The sequence below is a fragment of the Eucalyptus grandis genome, chromosome 1, assembly GCF_016545825.1.
Source record: "Eucalyptus grandis isolate ANBG69807.140 chromosome 1, ASM1654582v1, whole genome shotgun sequence".
NCBI classification, from domain to species: domain Eukaryota; kingdom Viridiplantae; phylum Streptophyta; class Magnoliopsida; order Myrtales; family Myrtaceae; genus Eucalyptus; species Eucalyptus grandis.
In genome coordinates this window covers 41,151,254-41,169,114 of record NC_052612.1, presented here as the reverse complement: position 1 = coordinate 41,169,114, position 17,861 = coordinate 41,151,254, and the positions used below count along the sequence as shown (strand labels likewise).

Below are 17,861 nucleotides of genomic sequence, written 5' to 3'. Positions count from 1 at the left end.
ATGCTCGTGAATTCAGGCGGCGTCAACGCCAGACCTCACTCCGCTCGCTCGCCGTTCCCCCGCTTCCTCAATGGCCGCCGTCACTCCGCAATCCCGGACTTCCCCCGCTCTCTCCGCGCGAGGAGCTCCAAGTTCCGCTCCCTGTCGCTGCTGCTCCCGGTCGCCAGCTCCTCCAAGCCGTCGCCCGTCCGCGCCGCCGCGGGAGCTGAGGCCGGTGGCTCGGCGTCTCGTTCGATGCTTCTCCCGGATTCCCCGGGCCTTTCTCCGTCAAAATCCCCGTCGGCGATAGACACGTGAGTTTCTCTTCCTTTTTCGGCGCTACCGTGTTTTGTTTTGAGCTTCTTGCGTTGTCATTGATTGTTCCGTGACCTGAGTGAATCGTGTCTAGTGCCACTGTTAGCGGTGGCATTGGTTGGTTGTTGTGCTGGAAACCATTTTCTTTAGCTGCAGATTGGTGGTGAGAAGGTTGAGGATTGGAACGAATTCAATTCTGTTTTTCTTGCCTTCAGTTTTTTTTTTTTCTTGCTTGAAGTTGCCACTGGTGGAAAATTTCATAACTTGCCATTCTTTATGGTCGTGTCTTTCAACTCTTCTTGGATGTGGAGAGTGAATTCTTCAATATAGTCACTTGACACTGTGGGATTGACACGACTGAGAAAATATTTGATATGGCTGCTTTCTATTCCATTGGTTTCTCTGGACGATTCACCATGACAAAAATAGGGGATGCTGAAGCTGCAATGACTGGTTTGGTAATATAGATTTTGAGAAGCAGTGGAGTAGAAAGGTGTCAAAAGAGGGATTTTGAATAGAAACGTTATCAAGAAGTCTGTAGGTTAAACCTGTTTGACATAGCGGTGCGCAAGGCATTGTTTGTTCAATTTATTGTCATTTAATACTCACATGATGCATCTCCATACACCTAAAACAGGAATATTAAGTAATTAATTGATATCTGTCTTGCTATGTGTATCGCTGAATTTCATGCCTACAGGTGAATTATGTCAAAGCATCTAGTAGTACTCTGCAAAGCAGTGTGAAAACTGTCAATTTGCATTTCAAGAGTAATATGTCACGCATCAAGTCTTTCATGGAAATTATGAGAAAGACAAGTTTTCCACCCATGTCTCAGATGGGTCCCTTTCAAAAATTTACAAACATATACAAGTATAAATCTCTTGGTGGAGTTCAGTGGTAATTAACTCTTTGGTAGTCTAATCCTAGTTCCATGTTTTCATATATCTCTGACTGTGATATCTGAGTGTTGTTCGAGTAAAGAAAACTCATGGGCTGTTACTACAAAAGAATACCTTATATTTTGCAGCATTTTTGTGTCTAGTATCATGGACTTTCAATTATAAACTCATGCTTGATATTTTTTGTTCATTATGTCACATTATTTTTGCAGATTCTAGTTGAGACTGGTCATATGGGGAGACAAGCTAGTGGAGCTGTTACTGTAACAGATGGGGAGACTGTAAGTTCCAGTTGCAAAATACACATCTATCTTGTAACATGTCAATGAAGTTATCTAAAGCTTTCATTAATTCTCGTAGCAATGCAACCTACAAAAAACTGTTAGACATGTCTTAGAGAATCTATATGGCACTAACAAGCTGAAATCTAATTAATATTGTCAACAACATGGATCATGACACAAATGAGGAGAAAGAGACAGAAGAGATTATAAATTTATCCCCTCTTATATATTTTGCAATGAGGAATTGAGGAACTAATCATTCTACTCACATATTTTGGAATGATCCTGTAGGTCCAGAATCAATTTGTATGAAGTTATTGATCTTTCTTCAGTATTTCGGATTTAAGTCTAGGGGAAGGGGGAGAGATCACTGTCTTAAATGATGAGAACTAATACATTACATGCTTCTTCTTGTAGATCATTTATACATCTGTTTGTTTGGCTGACATCCCAAGCGAGCCTTCTGATTTTTTTCCTCTTAATGTAAATTATCAAGAACGATTTTCCGCAGCAGGCGGACAAGGTTTGTGAAGCATTTTCCATGATTTTGTTGAGAGGTTTAATTTTGCATTGGAAAGTGAAGTGACATTTAAATTTCTTCACCCCTTCCAGTGGAGGTTTTTACAAACGAGAGGGAAGGACGAAAGATCACGAGGTACGCTAAGCCTTCAAGTGCTTTCATAATGTTTTACTATTTGTGTCATATTTACGATGAAGGATAATTTAGTGCTTTATTCCTGATGGCAGACACGTATGCAGCAAATGTAGAACAAAACAAAAATAATAATAATAAATAAATAAATTTGGTCTTATTTTATGACATTATTGCACCTTCCTCAAAGTTGTAAGCATCACAAAATCTGTATAACAATGATTTGACTCTTATACTGACATATGACAAAAACAGATGGAAGGTAAGTGAGTCCTTTTCCAGTGTTTCTTGAAAAGATACCACTGTTGCTTATTTTGTTAATTTTTGTTTTGTGTAGGTTCTTATTTGTAGATTGATCGATAGGCCTTTACGTCCAACAATGCTGAAGGGCTTCTACCATGAAACTCAAGTTTTATCCTGGGTATGGATAATTCTCTCATTGCTCATTGCATGCTTGGTTTTCTGATGGCGGCAGGTTCTCAGTTCAACACACTCAGGGCCCACTGTTGGAATTTGAAATTTGATTTTCTTTGCATGCCTTATCTATTTTGAAATTTTATTGTTGCAATTCACTTGCAGACCTCATAAGCCAACTTTGCTAGGCATGACCTGAGGGTGGGTTTGGTTTGACTTTGAAAGTGAGCCTTAAATGTAATGCAAATGCCGAAAGCCAAACCCTTTTGAAGCAATGCAAATGCATTTGGTAAAAACTCTATTGCAAAGCAACTTTGAGTTTAAGTAGCGTTTGCTAAAAAAAAAACTGCAAAGAGCTTTGGCTGCAAATTTTCAATTATTTTGTTTAAAAAAATCAAACCATTTGCTGCTGCCGGCCATTAGCCAAGGCTGCACAACCTTGGGCGACCCCAAGCGATGAGGTTTGGGGTTGTATGACCCAGGCGATGAGGCCTAAGGTCGCCAGCAAGCCCAGGTGTCACCACTGGTGTTGCGTATCACCAATGCTGGCAACCAAACACAAAACTCTAAAAATAGCCAGGACAAGATGGGAATATGAGAAAGCTAGTGAGGGCAAGATGGGAAGAAAAATGTCTAGAAATAGCATTTCATGCAAGGCTGAAAGCCCAAGGTTGGTCCCTACTTGCTTTGGTCTTTTAGCTTTCCCAATGCCAGCATTTAGCCTAAACCCACTTCGAAAGACTTGCCAACCACCCCAGCATTTGCCCAAGGGGCTTTGGAAGCCGAAAACCCCTTAAGAAAGCCGAACCAAATGCATCCTAAATAAACTGTGTCCATTTTTAACACCTTTCTTTTGGTAAGTTGTTGGATACAAGTGTATTAATATTTGATTGTGAAAATGTGTCCTGGTCTGATGGTACTACCTCAGTCCATGACAACTGTAAGATCTCTGCCTTAACTTGTTATAATTTTACTTAAGTGTATTGCGTGCTTTCAGATATCCGCAGTAATGTTTAGGGTATAACATGATAATGACTTCGCTCGAAAATTAACCTTATCTTTTTATAATAAAAGGAACGATGCTGGATGCTTTCTAGTAATGGGGTCTCATGCTATTACAAATGTAAATTCTGTTTGGGATCATGTTGTATTATTTGAATCAATATATTGGGCTATATCTAAGGTATATTATGACAATCATGCACTCCCCTTGTGGTTTTAGTCTGATGGTAAAGCCTCTTACACCTTTTCGTCACTTGTGTGGATATTGTGCCTATGATGCCAAAATAAGAAAATTGGGTCTTTGCTTTAATTATGGTGATAGTTTCCATGTATTCAACCCATTCAAGTGGTTCGTTGTAGAGTCCTTCGCAGCTCAAATCTTCTCAATACTTTTGTCAATAAAGATCTGTACACACTTACCAAAAAAAAAAAGATCTGTACACTTTACGGTAAACTTGCTATTCACTTGAAAGTTAAAGAGAGAGATATTTCATTAACAAAAAGATACTTTCTATTATAGACATTATAATTAGTTCAAAAGTGAAAAAATGATGTGAATGGGGTACTATTAACAAGAGGAAATTCTGGTTCAATCATACATGGTTTTGTGTATTACTGGCCACTTGAGATGAGGTACTTATTTATTTGTTGTAGGACAATCTAATGTTGAATACTTTAGTCTCTTTTTTTCAAAAAGCAAGTCTTTAAATTTGTATCAGATTATTCTGAGTATATTAATAACTTATCTCCTACCATACAATCGGATGATAGTATAGCCTTAGATGAACCAATTATAGCAAGAAAAAAAAATTAAAGAGCAGCACTCAGTGAACCATACTGCTCTTCCAGGTTTTTCATTGGAATTCAGTGTTTTTATCGTCTTCACAGATGTGACTATACAACATAACTCTCATCATCTGAAATAATGCTTCTTCATTTGGCATTAACCGTTGCTGTATGTGTTCTTAATTTAGAAATAGAATCGCTGTCTAGAGACGCATGATGCTGAGTGGTTCCGGACATGTTTGATTTGTTTGATCTCTGGATAATGCTATTGATGTATAATGGGCTTCCTCTTCCTGGAAGCCTTTTTAACAGGGGTGGGCACAACACTTGTTAATGTCAGGAATCTTTAGCTTACCAACATTATCCCTTTGTGTACAGGTTAATCAATATAAGCCCATATATACCTGTAAAAGTCTTCATTTAGAATAAATGGTCACTTGTGCTTTGATAAGATGTACGAAGTTAGTTACATTGCAAATTAATATTTTGCCAAAAAAAATGCAAAAGTGATATCAGTATAAGTGAAAATGATTTATTTTGAGTGTCCCTTCTGTTTCTTGAGTAATGTTGATGCTTTTGTTCTTCCTCAATGCCTACACTGAATGCCCCATATACCCATAAAATGATAGAATGGGTAATGCAATGGCCTTAAGTGGTGAAATCTGATCTTGCCAGAGGGATTGTTTACTGGCCTTAAGCGGCTGAAGCTGCACCTATTTGCTATGTAATCATTGATAGTAAATACCTGAGGTACCGCTAACAAGGGCACTTTGTTACTCTCTTGATGAGTATTTCTTAGCTTGTTGAAGCACATATTTTTTACTTTCCACCTTTAACTGTTTTTGTCGATCTGTTATTATAGGTTTTGAGCTATGATGGGTTGCATAGCCCTGATAGTTTAGCAGTCACAGCAGCTGGAATAGCAGTGTAAGTTCTACGATCTTGCTTGCATACCACCCAATGTCTTAATAAGATGGAATTTTTTCACATTTTTAACCCTGCTTCTTTGAGTACAACAGAGCTCTTTCAGAAGTGCCGAATTCAAAGGCTATTGCAGGAGTGCGGATTGGCCTGGTAGGAGGTAAGTTCATTGTCAACCCCACGACGAAGGAAATGGAAGAATCTGACTTGGACTTGCTGCTAGCTGGCACTGACAGTGCAATATTGATGATAGAGGTGAGTGACTCATCCTGAGACTTAGTGGATATTTTTTCAAAATATCTTGAGCAAGTGGTGTGGATTTCCATTGAAGAACGATTCCATCTGATGCTGAGCTATACAACTAATGGGCTTGTGGATATGCGCACCTTGAAGTAATTATTTGTCAGTTGGCAGTAGCAAGATACTTGCTTCTTTTAGACTGATAAAAAAACCTGTGCTTGGTTCTTCCATATCCTAACTCCTGATTTCTGACAACGTGGCTAATGCATTGCAGGGTTACTGCAATTTCCTCTCGGAAGAGAAGTTGCTGCAAGCTGTTGAAGTTGGGCAGGTAGTTTTCTTCATCATATTTTTTATTATTGTTGGCATATCATTTTTGTTCTGAAATAATAAGTAATTTACAACTTATTTAACTCTGGATTTGTCTAACTCTATTTCTGTCTTACATACATATGATGAAAATTTTCCTTCCGATGAATAGAAGCACTCATTGATGTTTTCTTTTGCTATAACCTCTCGTTTTGCTGAAGCTTGTATTCCATTTCTTTGTTAACTGTAGCTATTATTTCTATGGACAATAATTGTGCTGACATATCAGTGACATCTCCATGTGTTGATCAATATCAGGAAGCTGTGCAAGCAATTTGCAAAGAGGTGGATGCTTTGGTCAAGAAGTGTGGGAAGCCCAAGATGCTTGACGCGATTAAATTACCCCCTGCCGAGCTATATAAGCATGTTGAAGTAAATTTGCTTTGGATCTTTTCAGTTGCCCTAGAGCTCTAATTGATGTTTTATGTTTACTGCCATTTTGGAATCTTACTCTGAACAATGCACATATAGTAGCATAGAACTGTCTACTAGATATAGGAAAAATGCATTCTTGGACTGGCATTTTCTTTTCGAGATTCATTCTCTGCCATGATTTCTATTAATGCTCATCTTTTCAACATCTTTTCTGCAAAGTCATTTGCTGCTTTTGGAGGATTCAAAGAATCATCAGACATGACTTGCCTGTAATCTGAATATGCAGGATATTGCTGGGGATGAATTATTAAAGGTGCTGCAGATCAAGGGTAAAGTACCTAGAAGGAAGTCACTATTGTCTTTGGAGGACGAGGTTCTGACTATACTTACAGAAAAGGGATATATCAGTAAAGAGGCAACTTTTGTTGCTGCTGAAACAATTCCAGACATGGAAGTGGATGAAGATGAGGATGAAGAAGTTGTTGTAGATGGAGAAATTGATGAAGGGGATGTCCACATAAAGCCAGTCTCACGAAAACCCACTCCTCTGGTAAAAATTTGGTCAATTCATGCTCTCCTGTCCCTTAGGTTTATAATCTGGAAGATGGTCAAATACATAGAATTTGAAACTTGATAATGGAAAATATTTACATTGATGAGGATTCTGTCTATGAAACTGAAGTAAAAGGCATACAGCTCGAATTTGAATCCATGCTTGAGGGATGATCCACATGTATTCTTCTAACTTGGATGCAGATATATGGTATGGTTTGAATGTCTCATTCTATATTTTTTGCAACTTCTGCAAAAGACGAGACAAGTTGGTCATATGAAGTTTACATACTCGATCAACTTGCTAATATTGAGCTGCTGCTAGAGTTCTGGGTAGAGCTTAGTGCACTCTCTTTGGGCCTTTGAAGGCTCTAGTCAACTAATATTATGATTAATTTCTTGGAGAGGTCTGCTCTATTTTCTATAGGGTGGGGATGACGTGTTCATGGTCTGTGTATCATTGTGTTGTTGACTTAGGGACATCTACTGGAATGATGTCTGCCTTTTCCTGGGAACATATGTATGTTAGGAGCCAAGATCCATTGGATAAGAAACAGATTGACATCAGTGTAATTGGGAATTTTCCCCTTATAATTTGAAAAACCGGGGAAAAATGCTCAACCCAAAGAATAAAATGGGGTATCCTCTGATAGAGATTTAAATCATTTGATGTAACTTGCTAGTGGTTTGTGTTGCATCTTTTTCTACAGACGTGATTATGTTTCTTCTTTCGTTTTCTAGTTTTTCTCCGAGGTTGATGTGAAGCTGGTGTTTAAAGAAGTTACATCTAAGTTCCTTCGGAGACGTATAGTTGAGGTATGAGTCCTCCCTTTTTATCAAAGAGTTATTTTATTAGGAGATCTGGACCGTATGCTTATTTTTTCTTTTCTTTGCTCCGTCTTTGGTATGATTAACAGATCCACATCTTTTCCTGCTCGTCTCCAACAATTTCGTATTTAGTTTAAAATACGTATGTGCAGACAAATGCAAACTTCTCTCTCCAGATATTTGTAGGGACCATCCATCTTGCATGTCATTGTGTATATCTCTATGGCAAGGGGCAGACAACTTCTCTTTCTGGAGCCCAGTGAATGTTTGACAATAATACTGCTTCTGACATATTGAACAGTCTATTCCAATAACATAAATTGTATAGGATGATTAAATTCACTTCTCCTATTGGGAAAATATCTTGGCCTTAAAGAAATAGTTTGCTAGTCTTCATTGCAGTATAGTGGGTTCTCTTTCCTCATCAAATCCTTTTTCTCTGGACTTGATACAGGGAGGAAAAAGGAGTGATGGTCGAACCCCTGATGAAATAAGGCCAATTAACTCAAGGTGTGGATTGCTTCCTAGGGCACATGGAAGTGCTCTTTTTACACGTGGCGAAACACAGGTTTGCCATTTGCCTACTTCTGTCATGAAAATGAACCAGTAGCTTCTCTTTTACTAGTTGAATAGAAAAAGTTTCGTCTTTTGTGGAAACTTTCTTTATTCCTTTTGGAGTGCTCTTCCATCTGCAACTTGCTAAAGGTAGATCTAATTGGTGTATATCTTGGAGGCACTCATTTGTGCGCTGGTTCCCTGGGACCTCATTTGCCTATTTTTTGCACACAAATTCATTCTGAGATTTTGCAACTTTTTCTTGGCTTACCCGTTGAGCAAGTGCCAAGCACAAAAGTTATCACAGACTGAGATATATTTGTTCTTGAGAATTGAATCCTGTGCACTGTAAGTCTCCTGAATGCTTGTTCTTTCATATCTAGTGTTACCACAAATAGACTGTTTAGATTCAGTAGGATACATTCTAATGATTGATGCAGCAATGTGCATGCACCAAACATCGACCTCTCCATATATTTTGTTGTTGAGGTGGAACTGTTCGGTTTTTCTAGTCACCTCCCCATTTACTCTTTCCTGTGGCCACTGAGATATATAGCATTCTTCTGTTGTTTCAGTTTTGAGCTCATCTTTGACTAGAAGCTTCAGTAACTCTTAACATGACTAAAACAGTCTATCTTGATATTTTTATTCAGATGCCAGGGATTATATTGTCTATTTCAGCAATAAAAATGTGCTATCTTGGCTTTTACTTATCCAATCCTTTGTGTGCTTTTTTTCAGGCATTAGCAGTGGCTACCCTTGGTGATAGGCAAATGGCACAAAGGGTGGACAACCTTGTGGATGACAATGAATTGAAGAGGTTCTACCTTCAGGTCTCTGTAGACATGTTCATGGACTTCACAATGCATCAATAATCATTAAAATGGGTGACTAAGCCTATGTTTGTTGCATGTGTTAGTGGATCAAAAAGTATCTGAGCTACTCTCCTTGTCTAAGTTGCAAGGTTGATGAATTTTTTCTTAAATAGTAGCTGTCACAGTAGTATAATTATTGATTATACATAAGTTTTGGCACCAGGGAGCTCAATTTCATTCATTTTAAATTAAAGAATGAGCACTTTTGTGTCTTTTGTATTACCTACCTGCATGAGTGATAATAAATTTGGCTTGAAATTGCTCAACAGTGTCAATTTGAGATTATAACAAGCAGCGTGATACTTAAAAATGTCCAGTCCTAAAAATGGTTATTAACAATTCTTTTATCCGATTTCAGTATTCATTTCCTCCTTCAAGTGTTGGGGAAGTTGGGCGTATGGGAGGTCCTAGCAGAAGAGATATAGGTCATGGAATGCTTGCTGAGAGAGCACTAGAACCTGTTTTGCCTTCCGAAGATGACTTTCCTTACACCATTCGTGTTGAGAGTACCATCACTGAAAGCAACGGTTCTTCGAGGTGATTTAATTGTCGTCTTCCTCAAAGCTCATGCATACAAGTTCTTGAACATATTTTTGAGTTCAGATTCACTTGAAAACAAGTTGGCTTAGTTTTCACATAAATTTTTTCCTCATCCTTCATGGACCTTTAATTGTTGATGCTTGGTTCCTGATGCTCTTTCCTCTTTAAATTGTTTTCCAATGTGACAGCATGGCATCTGTTTGTGGGGGCTGCTTAGCTTTGCAAGATGCTGGTGTTCCAGTTAAGAGCTCTATTGCAGGGATAGCAATGGGGATGGTGTTGGACACACAGGAATTTGGTGGTGATGGCACCCCTCTTATTCTCTCTGACATTACTGGCTCTGAAGATGCATCTGGAGACATGGATTTTAAGGTGATTTTTCGTGTTATATTTGTTTCATGAACTTCTTATTGTCATTTGTTCATTTATGTTCCAAAGTGCTAGTGCTGCAAACCAACCACCCATAGAAATAAGTAGAAATCTATTTTTCCAATTTGAGATCATTGAGGATTAGCTTAGGAGGACAAGATTTTGGGGATAAGCAATCAACTGGGCGTGTGAAAGTCCAAGTGGCTCTGTGTTTAATTGAAGGCATTTGTCTGGGATCATAATAGGGGATCAAGTTGGTTATGGAAACATGACCTAAATGTTTGATTTATTTCCACTTGGTTTCTTTTCCAGGTAGCTGGAAATGAAGATGGCATAACTGCATTTCAGATGGACATAAAGGTATCTGTTATTTACCTGTTAATACTCCCTGGTTCAGTTCCCCTCTTCTACCCTGCACTCCTCTCAAAAGGATAGGGAACAGTAACCCTAGAACCTAAATATATGCTCACCACCCATGAAAAAGGGAGAAAAAAGAGTTCTGCTGCTTTCATCATTCTTCCATTACGGTGAAAATGGACCTAGAAATGTACTCTCTCTCTCTCTCTCTTGCGGCTGGAGGTTTGGGCCAATCAAGGACCTAAAGAATCAAATAATGGAAAGATTAACTTTACAAGTTTAGAGTAATTCATGTGTTTGCATGATGCTTATTGTCTTTTGAGGGAGAAACTACTTTTATTTGGGTTACTCATGTTCCTGGGGATGGATGTACAATTTGTTGCAGAGAATTAACATTTTATGTCTGGACATTCATTTAGAGAGGAGCAGGAGCAATGTTTACTAATTGCGTGCATCTTTTTTTAATAGGTAGCGGGTATTACATTGCCCATTATGAGGAATGCACTTCTACAAGCAAGGGATGGTCGGAAGCGTATTCTTGGTAATATCATATCCCTGATTATAGTTTCTGGAGAAAATTGTTATCTAGCTTCTGACTTGTTCTTGCTTCTAGTTTGTCTAAGGTTTTGTGGTAAGAACAAAAGTGAAATCAATTTAAAAGTTAGATGTTGGAAGTAAACCATTTCAATGAAAACCTAGCCAAAGGCCATACAGTCCATCAAGCCGAAAGTTGTTGCCCAAGATTTATAGCCTCTGCCGATGTCAAGGTGTTGGGAATATTTCTGAGCAAGCACTTTAGAGTTTAGTGATTAGTCAGCAATCCCAGCAAGAGACAACTTGGTGCTTGCCAGCTAGAATATTAATTTTTCGTGTTTTTTTGTCACATTACTTATTAGGTAATCTTGGTGGCATCATTGATGTACATGTTTTGTCATTCTTTGATGTTTAAATCCATACAATGACAGAAGTTTTTTCTATGTGATGCTGGATTGTGATAGTCCTATCTATTACTTGCTTGCACTGAGTGGACAGAGTTCATCTTTTTGTAGTGATGAATGAAGCCGGAAAGTTTTTTCATTGTCTCTTTAAACAACACTTGAAACTTCTAGCAACCTTAGGCCTAAAACTCTGACTTGTAGAGTAAATGGCTCTACTAAAACCTTATAAAATTTGGAAATTCACTGAGATTACAGGACAGCTTAACATCTAGCATGTGTTCAAGCTCATGCACTTCACATAGACAGATTTAGCAAAATCTGATGTCTTTTTGTTTTGGAAGAATATCTTGGACTGCCTGAAAGTAAGGAATGTTTTTAGGGATTAGATTAACACAGCATGGAGGTAGAGAGGGAGACTGAGAGGGAATTTGCATTTATCTCTTATGTGAAGGCTCTCTTCTTGCCATTCCCAAACTCAATACTGTGGGGGCCTCATCTTGCTTCTTGTTCTTGATCTCAAGTTTTGACAGATATGATTTTCTTACTATGTCCTTTTTTGGGCTGTCTTTAATGCTTGTGATGGTAAAGTTCTTTGTTCTCTATCCAACACAGTGGAAATGGCAAAGTGCTCACCTCCCCCTTCTGAAAGTCTTTCAAAGCATGCTCCACTGATTCATGTGATGAAGGTTTGTCTATTCCATATCATGGACCTATTTCAAGTCTTGGGTTTGTTGATCTGCTTAAACAACTTGCTCTCTACCTCAGGTCAGACCAGAAAAAATCAATTTGATCATTGGTACTGGTGGGAAGAAAGTGAAAAGCATCATTGAAGAGACCGGAGTAGAGGCCATTGAAACCCAAGAGGATGGAGTAGTAAGATCAGGCTTGAATCTCATCTTGAATGGCTATAAATAACTATGCCGCTGTTGGTCATGTATTTCACTTCTCTCCACTTCTCAGGTGAAAATTACTGCTAAGACTTGTCTAGTATAGAGAGGTCTAAAGCCATAATTGCTAATCTGACAATGGTGCCAACAATTGGTGACATATATAGGTACTCATTTTTCTTGCTCTCTGTTTTTTTCCCCACACACACATATGTGTGTGTGTGTGTGAGAGAGAGAGAGAGAGAGAGAGAGAGAGAGACTGTTGGGAGGATTGTAGAATGATTTTTTCTCTGATTCTTGCTTTTCAGGAACTGTGAGATCAAATCTATTGCACCTTATGGAGTTTTTGTTGAGATAGCTCCAGGCAGGGAGGTGTGTAGTAGAATTCCAATTGTAAATGTTCAATGATGTTGGAGGTGTTATCATCCTTTCTTACACACACACACACACACACACACACACACACACATATACATGTATATGGGTGATTGAATAAACTAAGGGGAGCTGCTAATCTGTACCACACACTTACTACCCCATTTACTGATTTATGGACTATATAGTTGTCCTTGATATCAATCAGTGCCTAGAGGATATGCTTGGGTACTATTAACAATTAAAGGGATTTTTTCAGGCTTCTTACTTTCCCTAAAAGATTTTGAATATTGAAGAGTTTTTAAGTTTAGGAAAATTAAGAAAAAGTCGTATATAATTCCCCATTTTTTTTTATAAGGCTTCAAGTGTTTCACAGTAAATAAAAGTCAAATAATGAGAGATGTAGGATTTGGAAATTATAAAGCCAATTTGTCTACAATTGGTGCACAACATGGATTTTCATTTTATCGAGTCCTATAGCATTTATTGAGTTGAAGTTTGCCTCTTGATAACATTGTCATATTGCTCCTTGATATACAGTTGTTATATGATTTAACTGTCTCATACTGTACGTCTTTCGATATGGGTAGAGGTGCTGAATTATGCTCATGTGTATTTGTCTCAGGGTTTGTGCCATATCAGTGAGTTAAGTTCCAATTGGCTCGCCAAGGCTGAAGACGTATGGTTTTTGGTCTTGCTTTTTACCTTGCCATTATCAGTCTAAGTCCATAAAAGCTAATGGCTTGTTTGTTTATTCTGCTGAAGGCTTTTAAAGTTGGAGACCGTGTTGATGTGAAACTTATCGAGGTATCAGATATTTCTTTCCAATTTTATTTGCTCAACCTTTTATCTGCTCAATACTTTGTTTTTACCATCCTTTTTTTTTTAGAAGTCCTAGAAAGAAGTTAGCTTACTTGCTTGAGATTTGGTGTTTAATTGGTTGGAAGTGATTCAATGATTTGATTCAGACATGGCTGTTTGTTTTAACTTCTTCTGGGATGATCTGCTGATACTGTCCATTCATCCTCCAGCATAACAGAGCAGCATTGTTAGTAGGTGCAGGTTGTGTTATTCAAGGAGGCAGTGTGTATAATATTCTTTAAGAATATGCAAATGGCATATCCCTGAGAGGCTCTTCATTAACTTTCGTGGTCGACTTGCCAAAAAGTTGGGGGAGGGGTAAATTTAAATGTCCTTGTCTTCTTCCTCGTACCGGCTGTTCCAGAAAATTTAACTATTCTTTCTCCCCTTCTCTCTTACTAGCTATACCCCCTTTTCTGCCCTGCTGGCTATGCCTATTTAAGCCCTCTGAGTCCATGTTAGCCTTGCTATTTGTTTAGAGACAAGTGTGGAAACCAAATCCTAAAGTTGGCCTTTCCCCTCTAATTCTTTCTTCCCTCAATGCATATCTGGACAAAGAATTTATGGATATTAACACGTGCATTTTAAAACTTCATACGTCTCTTCCCAGGAGAAATTTCTCTCCATTTTTCTATTCATTGCCTGGAGTAGTAACCTGTGAGTGGGTGGCTCCACAGTGTGGGAGCTGATGTTACACTCCTATGACTAGCTACTTCATTTATATCATTTCCATTTATCGATCACATTGAGGAAATTATGGATTTCGATGTACATAAATCCAGGTTAACCTGATTATGGAGTATTTCCTTCGATAAGTTTTTATGATCTTTAGTCTGTTACATTGTCATTTCAGTAACTTACTAATTATTACAAGAGTTTGTTTTAGATCAATGACAAGGGACAGCTCCGCCTTAGTCGCCGCGCATTACTTCCTGATCCAGATCCAAAGGAATTTGGCACCCAGCAAACAGCTGGAGCTGCTGGAGAAGAATCTGCTTCCGCACCATCAACTGATAAGGATGCGGATATTGAACAAACTAAGGATGAGGTCAGTGTTGCAAAGGTGACAGGTTCTACTAGAAGTATCTCAACTGAGCAAACTATCCAGCCACGAAAGAAAGCAATTAAAAGATTGGTAAGCCCTGCCAAAGATAAAGCTTATATCAGCAAAGAAAGGCAAAAGAAGAATAGCAGCAAAGCAGTTAGCATCTCTGCCAACGATGAAAGTACTTTAGTAAATGGTGAGGCTAAAATTGGATAGATCAACGTGTTCTTACTTTTGAGGATGACAAATTTGTTGGAGCAAATGACATGACAGCAGTGATGAGGGTGAGCCTTCCCTTTGGAAGGTGTGAAAGGTAAGACATGTGCTTCACCCTGTATTGCTTGCAGATGCTGATAGTGTGAATCTTACTGAAAGAAAAATTGTACATAGATTGACTTGTTGACTTTGTGCATTTGGCATCATTTGCACTCATCTGCATTTACACATTTTTTCTCTCTGTGAGTCTTATGAGTTCTATCATTTCCATTTTTGAGTCTTTTGAGTATTTTCTGCTTGGTGGTGAACATCGAAATAATCGTTGTGACAGTATCTAATTTTTTTCTGTCTATGGCAAAATGTTAATACATTTTAGTGGGAAGTAATACATTGTGATGCAGAAATGATAAAGTAGGGAAAGCGTTAATAACCACATTATCAGTGTCTTACAATGCCCCGATTTGGATGATTCCCATCTAAGTTGAACTAGTGGTTTATGGCTTTCGGTACACCTCCTTTTGCCTCGGCCTTGCAATTTGAACATTAGCCTCTGCATTTTCTGCACATGATAGAACTCTACTTTTGCTTATGGCTATTAAACATGATCTGTGCGGTGGCCTATGGCATGGCTGAATAAATGAATAATGCAACAATTACATTTAATGGGACTGACAATGAGGGTCCCATTTTGCTGGATGATTTTTACAGAAACTTAATCTCATGGCACATAGCTTTACTTTCATGCCCATTGCCCTTATCTCAGTCTGCTACTAATATGCTGATTCTTTTCTCTTTATATGATAGGAACCAATTTGTTATGCACGTGTTTCCCCAATGCTGGATAGTCAATTATGCCTCTTGCAGAGAACTCCGCCACATAGCAAGGAGACCCTTACAGTTATTATGCCAACAGTGTGCTCTTAGAACGACTCAGAGGCGACCGACAAAGTTGTAGCTTTCGCAGGAGACAGAGTCTTTTCTTTCTTTGGCCAACTTGTAAATGTATCCCCCATCGATTTTCCCTTGGCTTTTCATGCTCAAGGTTCCAAATTCCGCTTCGAGAAGCGCGGGTTTTTGAAGTGTCGGTCTGCTTACCAATGCAAGGATGATTGAGTTTGTGGCAACACTCGTGCAGTTTTAATGTGCCTCTTGAACTTAGTGCCGCACGATAGTCGCCCACCAGAATTCTTACTTCTTTCTATTTCTAGGCTTTCCAGCCTAGAAAATAGCATCGGCTTATACTCTCGCGTTCCTTTTTGGAAGGGATTGCCACCCCGAAACCGGGAGCGTAATTACTAGCAGCTGGGCCTTTAAGGTTGAATATATATCACTGATGTTAAACATCCACAGAAAGAAGTCTCCTATACATGACGCAAGTGTAATGCATGATCTCCATATAATTAATATTCTTAATAACTCCTAATGTTCCTATTATATGACGCCATTTTTAAAGGTTCTTTCCGTTTTTCTTCAAAAATATTTTGTATTATCACAACTAGACTAGTTCTAATTTTGAATCCCTCGTAGCTTGAGTCTAAAACCCCGACTCGTGCTATAAAGCACTCTTTAGACCCTCTGGGTTTGTGATCTGTCCGAGATTGAAAGGGAAATGAACCTTATCATCCAGGATAGAGACAAAGTTCATGTAGTTCACCAAAGATCAGATTTAGCAATATTTAATGTCTTTTCGTTCGAGAAATACTATGCGGTATGGCCTGCCTCAGTAAGGCAAATATGCTTTCTGTTAGATGGACTCTGTCAGTGATTCGGTGTTCAATCATTGGTATAATTGTCTTACCAGTACCTAACCGAAATGCGAGAATATAGAATTCACGTGGCTTATTATTTATCAGTGTCTTTAAAACCAAGTCATTTATTGGTGTGGAGAAGTCCATTAGAAAAAAATATTCAGGCTAAACGACGCTGCTTCGGAACCCGTACTGGCCTACAATGACCGGCGATACTAAAATTCCTCGGTCCACCATAGAATTTTAGTTAGCCCTTGGCCATCAGATTTGTTCACAATACCAAACATCCCTTCATAATAAAGTAAACCTCGAGTCGTCTGCTGTCCTCTAAAGACAACTCTCCTTGCACGGCTTAAGAAAAGGCCGAGAATATGTTGACCTGTCTTTTCCCTTACCAGCTACGACGTTCGGGTTGAAACACTTCAACTTCCAGTAATCCATTCCTTTTCCCATAAGAATGGCCTCCCGCCAATACATATCGGTCAGAGGCCTCAAGCAGATACCAACAACAATTTCAGCGGACATGAATCTCCTCGATTCAAAATACTCGCCGGTCCACTTCCAACGGGTCTCCGGAGACGTCCGCACGACTTTCTTCAAATGCGTACAGTGGCAAGTCGAAGAGACGCTCGACCCCATCGATTGCCCATACCATTACTACTGCGACAGCACCTACCCCGGCGATTATTCCCGGGTTGTCGATGGCCTCGTTCTCCTCTTTTCAGTCGCTTCTTACCTCGTGACACTGATCATCATGATACTAGAAGTATCAGGGAGACGGAAATCGCGCCTATGCAATTGGAAGAGGTACTTGCTTCCGTCCAACCCACTTTCCCTCTCGGCAACGCTGCTGATCCTTGCCAAAGGCCACCGAATAAACTCCATGTTCCCAGTGTCCTGCATGGGACCTCCGATATTCCATCTCGCGATCATATCTGCCCTGGCGTTTGATGAAGGTACGATCGGTGACATAAAGTATGTCATTCTTCAGGCATCAACGATCTCCGGGATTCTGCATGCGAGTCTATATCTGGACTCTGTTCTCTTACCTTACTACACGGGTTTCGACGCTCTAGCTTCTTCGACCTTCTCCCACGAGTGCGAATCCTGTGTCTGTCGCAGGGAGGTTTTAGTTGTCGGAGGGATGCTAGTTACCTACAGGGCCTGGTCAATAACTAGTTTTCTGGTGGTAGGTGCTTTGTGCCTGAGAGCAATGTGCAAAGTGGGCAGTGATGTTGGCAAGATAACGTATATGTTGAAATACTCACTCGAAACATTAGGTTTAGCGTCGGTAGTGTTGGACTCTCTGTATTTGCTGAGAAACTCTCCACCAGAAAGGTTTTTGCTCCGAACTACTGCTTCGGGAGCCGAGTTAACCTTAATTTGTATATATGTGATAGGAAAGATATGTGCTCGCATTCGGCAATCGCAATTGCAGCACGAAAAATGAGAAGTTTATCCAAATTCAAGAAGATG

General features: G+C 39.2%; 2 protein-coding genes across 2 annotated transcripts; both read left to right on the top strand.

The window, feature by feature from the left end:
- On the top strand, nt 1-15,774 carry LOC104443314 (probable polyribonucleotide nucleotidyltransferase 1, chloroplastic). Its single transcript, XM_039299254.1, is given in 25 exon segments — nt 1-293; nt 1,977-2,003; nt 2,093-2,135; nt 2,470-2,553; nt 5,197-5,261; nt 5,354-5,510; nt 5,770-5,826; nt 6,123-6,236; nt 6,526-6,789; nt 7,533-7,607; nt 8,074-8,187; nt 8,915-9,007; nt 9,408-9,586; nt 9,778-9,961; nt 10,271-10,318; nt 10,784-10,856; nt 11,866-11,939; nt 12,019-12,126; nt 12,214-12,226; nt 12,229-12,307; nt 12,449-12,512; nt 13,141-13,194; nt 13,281-13,322; nt 14,263-14,734; nt 15,442-15,774. Coding segments are annotated over 24 exon segments (2,679 nt in total). The 3' UTR covers nt 14,638-14,734; nt 15,442-15,774.
- A 1,053-nt stretch (nt 15,775-16,827) lies between these two features.
- Nucleotides 16,828-17,859, top strand: LOC104443304. Its single transcript, XM_010056635.3, has one exon. The coding sequence runs from the start codon at nt 16,843-16,845 to the stop codon at nt 17,833-17,835; it is 993 nt and encodes a 330-aa protein (XP_010054937.2). The 5' UTR covers nt 16,828-16,842; the 3' UTR covers nt 17,836-17,859.
- The last annotated feature ends 2 nt before the right edge of the window (nt 17,860-17,861 follow it).